At 42.2% G+C, this 13342-nt stretch overlaps 1 protein-coding gene across 3 annotated transcripts in view; it reads left to right on the plus strand.

Annotated features, from left to right (window-relative positions):
• PLD5 (phospholipase D family member 5) overlaps positions 1 to 13342 on the plus strand; it is a 336282-nt gene that overhangs the window by 312389 nt on the left and 10551 nt on the right. For all 3 annotated transcript variants that reach the window (XM_042925274.1, XM_042925277.1, XM_042925276.1), the window contains one exon: positions 4748 to 4916. In XM_042925274.1, coding sequence (XP_042781208.1) covers positions 4748 to 4916 — 169 coding nt within the window. The remainder of the gene's footprint in view (positions 1 to 4747; positions 4917 to 13342) is intronic.

Genomic DNA, 13342 nt, shown 5'->3' on the forward strand with positions numbered 1-13342 from the left:
GGTCATGATCTCGCGGTCCATGAGTTCGAGCCCCACGTCAGGCTCTGTCCTGACAGCTCAGAGCCTGGAGCCTGTTTCAGATTCTGTGTCTCCCTCTCTCTGACCCTCCCCTGTTCATGCTGTGTCTCTCCCTGTCTCAAAAATAAAATAAAACGTTAAAAAAAATTAAAAAACCAATAATGAGATACCACCTCACATCTGTTACAATGGCTCCTCAAGAAGACAAGAGACAGTAGGTGCTGATGAAGATATAGTGAAAAGGGAACCCTTATACACAGTTGAAAGAAAGAAAAATTGATCCAATCACTGTGAAAAACAATAGGGAGTTTCCCCCCAAAATTAAAATAAATCTACCATACAATCCAGCAATTCCAACTTCTGGGTGTTTAAGCAAAGGAAATGAAAACAGAATTCATAATGGAAACAACACAAATGCCTATCAACAGATGAATGGATGAAAAGACGTGGTGCATATACACAATGGAATATTTCTCAGCCATGAGAAAGGAGAGTATCCTTCCTTTTGCACCAATGTGGATGGACCTTGAGCACATTATGCTAAGTGAGATAAGTCAGACAGAGAAACACAAGTACTGCATGATCCCACTTATACAAGGAACCTAGAAAAGTTCAACGTGTAGAAAACAGACAGTACAGTGTTGGTTACCGGGAGATGGGGGGTAAGCAGTAGGAGTGATGGTGTTTAAGGCTGCAAACTTGTAACGAATAGTAAATAGGCCATGGAGATATAATGCACTGTATAATGAATACAGGCAACAATATTACACTGCAATTGTGTAATATGATAAATATCAGCGCATTGGCAATCATGTTACAATGTAAAAATGTATCAAAGTAAGATGCTATACATCTTATTAAATTTACAAAATGTTGCACATCAAAATTTATTCAATAAGAAAAAAAAAGTAGGCTGGGGCACCTGGGTGGCTCAGTCAGTTAATGTCCAACTTTGTCTCAGGTCATGATCTCGCAGGTGGTGAGTTTGGGCCCCTCTGCTCTCAGCACAGAGCCCACTGCAGATCTTGTCTCTCTGTCTCTCTCTCTCTGCCCCTCCCCAGCTTGCACACTCATGCTCTCTCTCTCTCAAAAAATCAATAAACATTAAAAAAAAAGTAGGCTGATTAGTCTGTGAGCTATTAACATTTTTCATTTATGTTTTCATTCAACTAATATTTATTGGGCACTGTGCAGGAGTGATTCAAGTATGAGCAGTGTATGGTCCCAGGAACTCCATCCAGTGGGGCAAATGGACACAGACTAGATTATCATAACAATGTGGTGAACGGAATAATGAATATATGTACAAAATAGTATAGGTCCTCAATGAAAGAGCATTTGTGGCAGTTTCAAAGTTAGAAGAGGCTTCTTGGAGGAAATGCTACCTTAATTACATTTTAAAATAGGCAGAAGTGGGGTGCCTGGGTGGCTCAGTCAGTTGGGTGTCCAACTTTGGCTCAGGTCATGGTCTCGCGGTTCATGGGTTCGAGCCCCGCATCGGGCTCTGTGCTGACAGCTCAGAGCCTGAAGCCTGTTTCAGATTCTGTGTCTCCCTCTCTCTCTGACCCTCCCCTGCTGGCACTCTGTCTCTGTCTCAAAAATAAATAAATATTTAAAAAAATTAAAATAGGCAGGACTTAGAAAAAAAGGATAAAAAGGGAGTTTTCCAGGTAGAAGGGATAGCGAGCCAAGTTTCAGGTGGAGACAAATAGCCTAGCACATGGCAGGGTCTGTCACAAGTTCAGTCAAGTTCAGTGCTGGAACACAGAACCCGAGGTAAGGTCATGTGAGATCCACTTGGAGGAAAGGCAGGGACCAGGAACGGGAAGGCCTAACTGTGAGAGATCTTGTCACTTTGGGAAGCGTCTGTTATGTTTTAATCACGGGAGATATGCTTTTAGACAGATCCCTTTGGTGGTCATGGAAGATGTACTTGACAGGGACAAGACTGGAGGCAGAGAAACCACCTTGGAGCTGTTATAGTGGCCCAGGTCAGGGATAATGAGGGATAGGAAGGACAGAATAAAGGACGTACTTGCCAAGAATATTTTTGAAGTACATGGTGAATGGTAAAAAGGAGAGCAGATGTAAGAATTATTGCCGAGTTTTTACCTTGGGTGATTAGAGGATGAACATTGTACGTACAAAGTGGAGGCCACAAAAAATATAAGGAAATAAGCAGACTTGTGAATTTGAGGTTCTTGTAAAGGTCCAGATCGGTAAAGATCTTACGAAGATATTCACAACGAAGTCTGAAGAGGGTTAGCCTGGTGATATGGATTTGGAGCTTTTCAGATTATAGAGGACAGTTGAAATCAGGTACATAGATGAAGCCACCAAGGGGTTGGCATATACAGTGAGGAGAAAAGAGGGTGGTGATGGAATAGTATGGGAACATTGACCATAGAAGAGACAAAGAGGCATTCTGAGAGATAAGGGACAGACCATCAAACCACAGGGTCACAGAAGCCAATGGAATTAGTCATCAAGAAGAAAGAAACCATCAACAGAGCTGCATGTGACTTAGACTAACTAAAATAAGAATTGAATGATATCCATTAGATGTGGCAGTTGGGCTATCCCTGCTGACTTTGAGATTTGCAGAATGGCAAGCTGGAGGCCAGTGGGGCAAGAGGCTGAGAAGTGAGCAGGGGTGATGAAGTCAAGTCAGATGTTCTAGATTACACTGTCAAGAAGTTATGTTCAAAAAAAAAGTAGAAACAGACCCAGAAATACAGAGAGAAAACTGACGGTTGCCAGTGGGGAGGGGCAGGGGAGGGACAAAATGGGTGAAAGAGAGAGGAAGATCCAGGCCTCCAGTTGTGGAATGAGTAAGTCACAAGGATGAATGGCACAGCATAGGGAATGTCCTCAGGGATGGTGTAACAGTGTTGTGTGGGGACAGATGGCAGCTACCCTGTGGTGAGCACAGCATCACATACAGATGTTGAATCACTACATTGTACACCTGAAACTAATGTAACATTGTGTGTCAACTATACTTAACTATAGATAGATGATAGGTAGACAGATAGATAGATGATAGATTTGTTCAAAAAAGAAAAGAGATTGTGCACCAGCCACAGAGTGATACAGAGTCAGGGAAATTTTCTCTGAATGGATGAGATTTACATTTTGTTCTCAAACTACAAGAAAGGTGGGGAGGTGGGGGAGTTGAGACTGTCTTCAGGAAGGAATGACCAATGAAACACAGCTGCAGAGGGTCAGGGGACCAGCCCAAAAGGCAGAGTGGTACAGGTCTGATGCTGAACAAGGTTGCCTTATCCTCTAAGCCAGAAGGAAGGGGAGAAGGGTGTATGAGGCTCTCAAGGGTAGAAATCTGAGGGACACTATGACTGAGAAGCTACATTTTTGTGGACAGAGGAAGAAACAAGTTTAGCTCAAGTGGGGTACAGCTTAGAGTAATGACGGAAAGGTCTGGGAGGCAGAACCGCCCAAGGCAAGGACAGGGGTGCTGGATGGTGAAGGCCCTGATGGGCTTGTGCTGGCTTCAGCTTCACAGGCTGAACTGACTTTGTTCAGTAATCCTCGGCTTTGTGACCATTGAAATAGACCAATGTGTGTGGCTAGGTGAGGCTCTGAGCCAGGATTTAGATGCTACCAAGAGCTAGAGGAAGGATCAGGGCAGGTGTCCTTCAGGCAATCGGCACTGAGGTTAGGCTGGGCCAGAAAGGGAACCCAAAGCTGATAGAGCAGGAGAGTGAGAGGGTCACCGGGCTGGGCCCACACGGGGCAAGAACATGGTCAGTGGGGATTTCCCAGAGTATGGGATGCTGCAGGACTGCAGCCGGTCCAATATAAAGAGGAGAACTTTGGAGGTGCAGTGATCATGAGGCCAACAAGCTAATGTTTTGAATAATACTTTATTAGTCCAAACTGAGTTGGCCTGGATCTAGGGGAAGATTTGAACAAGTGAACAAACAAGGTTTGTCAGGGCTGAGGGGAGACAGAGATTTGGGGCTTATCCTTCCGAAGGAAACATTTGTTGTTTTTTCTTCTTAAATGAGAATTAAATGACAATTCTGGAAGTGACATTGTGTGTGTTGGTGGGGGGCTGACCCCACTTCTTACACGTAGTGGGAAAACTCTTGTAGAAAAATACATGGCCAGACTTCTGGAGAGTCTCTGGTCAGGATTTAATTAAGGCAGAAGACTAAGGATTGAGGGAAGAGGCTGAGCCTCCAGGAGAAACTGTTTGCCTGATGGAGGAGTCCAAGGGCCAGAGTAGCTGGGGGCTTGGTCAGGAGAGGAAGGCACCCTGGAAGTAAGAGTAAGGGGAAGTTTGGATGACCAGAGCAGAAGCTCATTTGGGGGGCAGTTTCCAAAGAAGAGGGGTTCAGGCAGCATTTGGGGACCAAAGAGGTGCTCGAGGCTCCGAACTGGAACTCTGTTGGAAAGTTGATTCTTTGCACACGTATGAGCTAAGGTCCAGCTGGAGGCGGGTGCAAGTGTGGTGAGGGTAGCACATGGTCGAAGCCAACCTGTCCGCATACTCCCCCCACACACCCTGAGGCCCTGCTGGTGGGAGAACACGTTTTAGGCAGGGGCAGGACCCAGTAAAGCCTCTTTCCAAATATCCAATCAAGTTATTTACAGAAAGCAGTAACGATTGGGTTAATATATAAATGTTCTTTGTAGTCTAGTAAATTACTTTCCCCCAGCTAACTTATTTTCTTTGTTTTTATCCACATGGGTGTTATTTCTGCAGGACTTACTGGCCAGACTTGGATGGGAAAATCAGAGAAGCCTTAGTTTTGCGAAGCGTTAAAGTTCGACTCCTGATAAGCTTCTGGAAGGAAACAGACCCCCTTACGTTTAACTTTATTTCATCTCTTAAGGCTATTTGCACTGAAATAGCCAACTGCAGTTTGAAAGTTGTAAGTATGACATTGGCTTACGTATTATTAAATAAAAAGGGCTGATTCCCTCTGCACATCTGTGAAAGCTATGAGCATTTGCACTCATGTAAACTGCCAAGTAAGAACCAGGATAACAGTCTCTGATAGTGAAAAAGCGCTTCAAAAGTAGGATAAGTAATGTTTCAAGACAAACACTCTCGAGAAAAGGAGCCTGGATCCCACATTTCCTGGTGCCTCCTGGCCCTGCCCTGTTTTTATACACTGCCCGTGGTGTCCTCTCCACTTTGTTGGGTCTGCCTCGTTCTCCTGCCTGCCATTCCAGTTTCTAAGGCCATGACCTCAGTGAGGTCGCATGCACCTGCACAGCCTCCCCCAGCCCCAACATGCCCCTGGCTTAGCTCCTGCCCTTGTTTCAGCCCCCGGGGCCACATGCTAATCCATATCTGCCTACTCTGAGCGGGGCAAGATTGGGAATTGGTATTACTTTCAGTGTGGTAACTCCCTAGCTCATGTTTGACTTTCCTTGGGTCCTTAGCTGTGACTTCCTCTTCCTCACCTCAGGGCCTTTGTACATGCTGTTCCCTCTGCCCATAACACTCTTCTCCTCCATGCTTTATCTGACTAATGCCCTCTAGTCCTTTAGGGCTTACATTTTCCAGCCTCCACTGCAGTCATTCAGCAAAAGTACCCTGAGAGGGGTGCCTGGGTGGCTCACTCAGTTAAACATCTTATTCATGATTTTGGCTCAGGTCATGATCTCACAGTTTGCGGGTTCAAGTCCTGCATCAGGCTCTGTGCTGATGGTGAGGAGTTCCCTTGGGATTCTCTATTCCTCTCTCTCTGCCCCTCCCCTGCTTACTCTCTCTCTCTTTCTTTCAAAATAAATAAATAAACATTAAAAATATATACCCCAAGATCCTACTTTCTGCCAGGCACCCTTCTAGGTGATGGGTCTGTGCTCCATGCAGCATTTAAGGACCCAAGATGACAGGGGCACCACCATCCACTCTGACACATACCTTCCAAGATAGTCCTGAGCCTCAACATCCCAAGGTCGATCAGAAGGAGAGAGAGACTGGAGGGCTTCCCAGGAGGCATTTATGGGTTAGACCTGGAGGTGGTGAACATCCCTTTAGCCTTCATTCTGCTGCTCAGAAATCACTCACCTGTCCACATTCAGTGGCAGAGACAGCTTATGAGTGTGGCTTTGCACAGCTCAAAGTTCAGGACCTCCTAGTGATGTGCAGGACTGGACAGCAAATCTGGATATGGCATTTCATAGTTCAATAAACAGAAACTAAAAACAAAACAACAATCTCCTACGAGACCCAAGACCCAGGTTGAAGTTGCCTCCTCCCCACGTAACAGGAACAGGAGAAGGACAGTAAAAACTCCCATTCAGGAGAGGACACTCAGCAGTCACTGGTCCAAGTGATCGTAAAATCCTTCTGGGCAGGTACAGTGAAGTCCTCCTGTGCCAGCTCCCAAGGTTGTTTTCAGAGTGAACAGTTAAAGGAGGTTTTGGTTCTAGCTCATGGTTTCTCTGGCAATGCAATTTTCTCAGAAACATAATAGGCTTCTGATTTGTTTGCTTCTAGTCATTTCGAAGTACCAGTAACCACAACCAAAGATTTTGTTGTGCATAATTCCCAAACTTCACTAATCATGCTTCCTTTCCCATATACCTCTGCCTCAGCCTTCCTCTTCTTCTCCTCTCCCCCCTTCTGTCTCTTCTTATTAACGGCGGCTTCATTCAGGTCATCAGACTTGGGTGGGAAGATTATACCAATTATGATTACTTCAGTTATCTGATCTTTGCTGCAGAAATGAGTCTTTTTTTTTTTTTTTTGAGAGAGAGAGAGAGAGTGAGCATGATGGGGGGTTGGAGCACAGAGAGAGGGAGACAGAGAATTGAAGCAGGCTCCAGGCTCTGAGCTGTCAGCACAGAGCCTGATGCAGGGCTTGAACTCACAGACCATGAGATCATGACCTAAGCCGAAGTCAGAGGCTTAACCGACTGAGCTACCTGTGTGTCCCCGTAAATGAGTCTTAACTCAGTCACTTAAAGCATTCTTCAAATTTCTTTTCTACTATTGGGCTCCCAGCACAGTTTTTCCAGCCCTTTGAAATACCATATTTCTAGTGTATCTGTTCTCTTCCATATATGCTTGCAAGCCAGCAAATCCATCTCTGAGCTCATTTATCTCCTCTACTAACTTCCTAAAAGCACTAGTAATGACCCATATACACTGTTAACAATTTTTTTTCCCATCCGTTGCCCTGTAGCCAAAGGTTTGGGGGTGCTTAGTCTTCCTTCCAAATCAGTGCAGGTTATGGTCTTACCAAGTATTTTTCCACTGCATTAACATGGGTCTCCATTCTTTCCATCCTGCAATACCAATTTCCTTGCTGCCTGCTGCCCATGGGATAAACCATTGCCACATGTTTTATTAAGTTTTTATTGCTGCTGTCATGGCAGCATCTCACGTCACATTGCCTGGATGTAGTAAGTGCTTAATATTTTTTAAACAAATGAAGGAATTGGTTATATTCATGAGTGTAGACCTTTAGACAAGCACTGCATTAAATACTTTGTATGTACTATTTAATCTTCATAACCACACTATGAAGTGGGAAATTTTCCCATTGTACATACATTGAGAGTGAAGCCTGAAGAAATTAAATTATTTCTCTCCAGGACACTAGTTAATAGTGGAGAGAGATTCAAATACAAGTCTTTCTAACTCCAGAGACTGAGCTCTTAAACCTCATACTGTATGGTCAGCAAGTGGAACAAATAATTGAAGTTATAAAGGTTTTTTTGTCTTTCCTATCTATATTAAAAACATCATATTGATATCTGCTCGAAGACCTGAGAGGCTACTCATCTGACTGATGTATCTCTGAGGATCAACAAAAATATCAGATAAGATGTTTTTTAACTCAATCATGCCATTAAATATTTTTTAAAAGTTGAAATTATCAACAATTTAAAGACATAAAATTCTAGAATTTACTATAAATTTCAAAAAAAGTATGCTTCCCACATATATTTTGTTTTAATCTTCCTAACATTCTGGTAATATTGATAAAATAGAAATTTTTATTTCCATTTTACTGGTTTTTATAAACTGAGGTAGCCATGCACATGTCTGAGTTCACAAATAAGTATTAGAAGTAGAAACAGGTCTATGAAACCTACAGCTAACATCATACTCAATGATGAAAAGTTTTCCTTTAAGATCAGAGACAAGACAAGGGTTCCCATTCTTACCACTCCTATTCAACATAGTACTGGAAGTCCTAGCCAGAGCAATCAGGCAAGAAAAAGAAATAAAAAGTATCAGAATTGAAAAGGAAGAAGCAAAATTGTCAGTTTGCAGACAACATGACTTTATATATAGAAAATCTTAAAGACTCAGCCAAAAAAAAATGTTATATTTAATCAATGAATTCTGCAAAGTTACAGAAATACAAAATTAACACACAAAAATCAGTAGTGTTTCTATACACTAACAATGAAATTTCTGGAAGGGAAATAAAGAAATGGATCCCATATATACTAGTATTAAAAACAATAAAATACTTAGGAATAAATTTAACTAAGGAGGTGAATAATCTCTATACTGAAAACTCTAAGGTATTTATGAAATAAATCAAAGACAACACAAAACAATGGACAGATATTAGAAGAAGTAATATTGTTAAAATGTCAATACAACCGAAATCTATCTATAGATTCAATGCAATACTATCAAGACTCCAATGGCATCCTTTAGATGTAGAAAGTAGAAAAAACACTCAAAAATTTATATGGAACTGCAAAAGAACCTGAATAGCCAAAGAAATCTTGAGAAAGAAGAACAAAGAAGGAATTATAACATTTTCTGACTTCAGGCTATACTATAAAGCTATGGTCATCAAATATGGTACTGGCATAAAAACAGACAAATAGACCAATGGAATAGAATCAAGAGACCAGAAATAAACCCAAGCATATACAGGCAACTAATATTTTTCAAGGGAGCCAAGAATACTCAATGGAGAAAAGACAACCTTGTCAATAAATGGTACTGAGATAACTGGATATTCACATGTAAAAGAATAAAACTGGACCCATATCATACACCACTCATAAAAAGTAACACAAAACAGATTAAATACATAAATGTAAGATCTGAAACCATGAAATTACTAGAAGAAAACACAGAAACAAAGCTTCTTGACATGGATTAGGGTAATAATTTTTTGGATAGGACCTCTACAGTACAAGCAACAAAATCAAAAATAAATATAAGCAAATGGGATTACATCAAACTAAAAAGCTTCTGCCAACAAAAGAAACCATCAACAATGTGAAAAAACAACTTATGGAAGGGGGGGAAATATTGGCACACCACATATCTGATAAGGGGTTAATAGCCAAAATACATCAAGAACTCATATGACTCGATAGCAAATAACCCAATTTAAAGATGGGCAAAGGAGCTGAATAGACATTTCTCCAAAGAAGATAGACAGAAGGCCAACAGGTACATGAAAAGATGCTCAACATTACCAGTCATTAGGGAAATGCAAATTAAAACCACTATTAGATACCACAGCATGCCTTTTAGAATGGCCATCACCAAAAAGACAAGAGGTAACAAATGCTGGTGAGTATGTGGAGAAAAGGGAATTCATGGTAGGAATGTAAATTGGTATAGCTACCATGGAAAACAGTATGAAGCATCCTTTACAAATTAAAAATAGAACTATCATATGATTTAGTAATTCTACTTATGGAAGTATATCCCAAAGAAACCAAAACACTAACTCAAAAGTGTATCTACATCTTCATGTTCATAGCAGCAATATTCACAGTAGCCAAGACGCAGAAACAACCTATGTGCCCGTTAGTGGATGAATGGATAAAGAAGTTGTGGTATATATATATAATGGGATATTATTCATATATATACAATGGGATATTATTCAGCCATAAAAATGAGGAAATACTACCATTTGTGACAACATAGATGGGCGTTGAAGGCATTATTCTAAGTGAAATAAGTCAGGCAAAGAAGGACAAATACTGTATGATATCAATTGTATGTGGAATCTAAAATTAAAACACACACACACAAAGTCATAGAAAAAGAGATCAGACTTGTGGTAACCAGAGGTGGGGGGGGGGGGGAGGGTGAGAGGCGGGGGAATTGAAGCAAGGTGGTCAAAGGGTACAAACTTCCAGTTACAAGATAAGTACTAGGGATATAATGTACAACGTGATGACTTCCGCTAATGCTGCTGTAGGATACGTAGGAAAGTTGTCAAGGAAATCAATCCAAAGCGTCCTCATCACAAAGAGAAAAAAAAAATTTCTTCATTCTTTTCTTTCCTTTTCTTTGTATTGTATCTGTATGATACAATGTATGAGAAGATGGCTGTTAGCTGCACCTATTGCAGTCATCATTCACAATATATGTAAATCAAAACATCATGCTGTACAACTAAAATTTATGCGGTGATAGATGTCAATTACTTCTCGATAAAATGGAAATAACAACAGGTCTGTGATTACTACTGTAGGTCTATTTTCCGTGCCAGGTTTGCAAATGAGTGTGATAACCAGGAGTTGCATCAGGGCGCCAACTTTAGTGTGGAATCAGATATCAGGGATTATAGGAAACACTGGATGGTCCCAGGAAGCCAGGCAGAGAACCAGGAGAATAGAGTCAGTTTGTGTTCAGTACCTTTCCATGGACAAGAGAATGCTGGGGATTGTTTCATCTGCAGGGAGAGCATTTTCCAGATAACCGAAGTGGCATGTGAGGCTGCATGGCAGTGAATAGGTTCACCATCGTATTCCCAGGGCCTAGCATGATGCTGGCACAAAGCATTCAAAGCAAATATGTGGAATGCATGGATGGATGGATGGATGGATGAAATAAAAAAGGGAGCTGATGGTTTAGGAAGGCTCTATGGGAACCAGTGAGTGGAGGGAACACAGCCCATGTCCAGGACATGGTGGATGTGGAGTCATTTTTGCCATTTTCTCAAACGGGGGATGTGCTTGGAGAGGGGTGAAGAATCTTTTGGGGAAAGTCATTTACTCAGAGCACAGTGTGCTTGCACTTAGAGGGGTGCCATAATCAGACTTACCAGATATCACAATGTTTTAAAATATAACTTTAATTATGATTGAGGTGTGACAACATCAATGGATCAGAAGACAACAGCCATTGCAAAAATAGTTTGTTTTACCCATAGATCTCAAGAGAAGAGGGCATAAGACAGGAGTGAGGGGAAATATGGGCAAGGGCCTTTGTTTGGTTTACGTGGTGGTGGAACAAGCAAGCAGGGTAAGCCAATTTAGGATTGGCAAGTTTGAATAATTTCAGTGGGCCCTTGGGCCTAGGAGCTGTCCCTGATTTCCTGGTACCTGACCCTGGGGTGATTAGAGCAGACGGATAGTGACCCAGAGTGTGAGAGCCCATAAAGGAGGTGGTTCTGGGTATGGTCCCTGGACTGTTTGGTTTACATATGAGAAGTGTGCTCACAGGCAAGTTGTTTGCTATCTCTAGGAATTAGCCAGCCCTCAGAAGGGCAATTCCTCCAGGCTCAGCAGGACCCAAATGTCAAAGCATCTGAATACAGAAAATAAGAAGATATGACTAATACAAGCAGAAGCAGAGGGGGAAATGTCTGGGGCCCATCACACATGGTGCATTTGCTCCTATCTCTTCTCTAAGCCATTGTCAGTTGAAATCTCCATCATGAAATTAGTGCTCTCATTTAAGACTTACAAGAAATTACAAGGAAAGTAGACTCCATTATTTTATTCTCTACTTAGCTCCATCTTTGCAAACACTCATGGTCTCATTACTTGAATCAACCAAACATTAATAGTTCACCATTGGACGTTTCATGAAACAGAGACTCTGGTCCTCATGGAAGCCAGGCCCTGCACTTCTAAGCATTAAGATAAGCCTGGGTGGGAATGAAGCCTGCAGCCCCTACATCTAGAACACAACCTGGGAGTGAGGCAGGGAATCTCTCTCCTCAGAGGAGTGGGCACCCCTATCCTTGGCTTGGGGGGATTTATGTCCATGAGGGGACTCATGGGAAACAGACTGCATTCACAGAATTGCCCCTGTCAGCTAGGCTTTTATTTTTTAATAAATTCATAAATCACTTTTGGGGTTCCTGGATGGATCAGTCGGTTAAGTGTCTGACTCTTGATTTCGGCTTAGGTCATGATCTCACCATTCATGGGATCAAGCCCTGCATTGGACTCTACACTTACATTGTGGAACCTGCTTGGGATTCTCTCTCTCCGTCTCTCACTGCCTCTCTCTCTCTCTCTCTCTCTCTCTCTCTCCCTCTCTCTAAATAAACTTTGAAAAACATTTAAAAAGTAAATCACTTTTGAACAGTCTTTGCTGTCACCTACAGCATATTAGATGGTTAGTAGTATGTCAGTGAATACAGTATGATTTCTGCTGCCACTTTAGTCTCCCAGATAAAGCTGTCTCCCTCTTTTGGGCATCTTCAGCTTTCTAGAGCAAATGGGTTCTCTGTAGAGCCTCAAGCAGTGATGACATCCCCAACTTAAATTAGGATGTATATTTTGTTCTTTTTTACATCCATCATGATTCCACAATAATATTTTCCTCAAAAGGAGGCAGTAGAGTGTGTGGACATGTGTTGTGATAGAATGTCTGAGCAGGGTGACTGCTCTTACTGAATGACAGGTGGGTATCACAGGACCTCACAGATATATAACTATGACTTAAGAGCATTCACAGGTAATCAAGTCCATGGGAAGAGTCCACAAAACGTGGCTATATGTGAGCCGTCCAAATGACACAGATTTTGCAGGAGACAGGAACTGGGAAGAAAGGGAACTGATGCAGCATTAATTACCTATCATCATGGTAATGTGGACCCAGGTAACACTGTCCTCTGTGATGTGCAACTGACAGTTCTTGGGGAGTAGATTTTGGCCTGTGCACCATTGATCTCAAGGAATCAGCAGAACATCAGAATAGAATTTTCATGGGCTGCAGGGGACCTTGGTGATCATCCAGTTTATCACTCCTTTCTCACCCTTGGGCGAAGGGGAAGACCAACCCTCATTGTTTCCCCAAGCCAAACTTGAACACTTACAGTTTTCATTTTGTTCCGTTTAGTTCAGTTTAGTTTAGTTACTTTGATAGAAAGAGTGAGAGCGGCAGAGAGAGGGAGAGAGAGAGAATCCCAAGCAGGCTCCACACTGACAGTTGCAGAGCCCGACGCGAGGTTCAAACTCACAAACTGTGAGATCATGACCTGAGCTGAAACCAAGAGTCAGGTGCTTAACGGACTGAGCCGCCCAGGAGCCCCAGACAGTTACAGTTTTCAAACTAAATGATGTCTCCATTTCTAGGTAGCATCTCATTTTTCTCTCTGCCTCTTTCCTT

This window comes from Panthera leo, chromosome F3 (assembly GCF_018350215.1).
Source record: "Panthera leo isolate Ple1 chromosome F3, P.leo_Ple1_pat1.1, whole genome shotgun sequence".
In the NCBI taxonomy this organism is placed as follows: Eukaryota; Metazoa; Chordata; class Mammalia; order Carnivora; family Felidae; genus Panthera; species Panthera leo.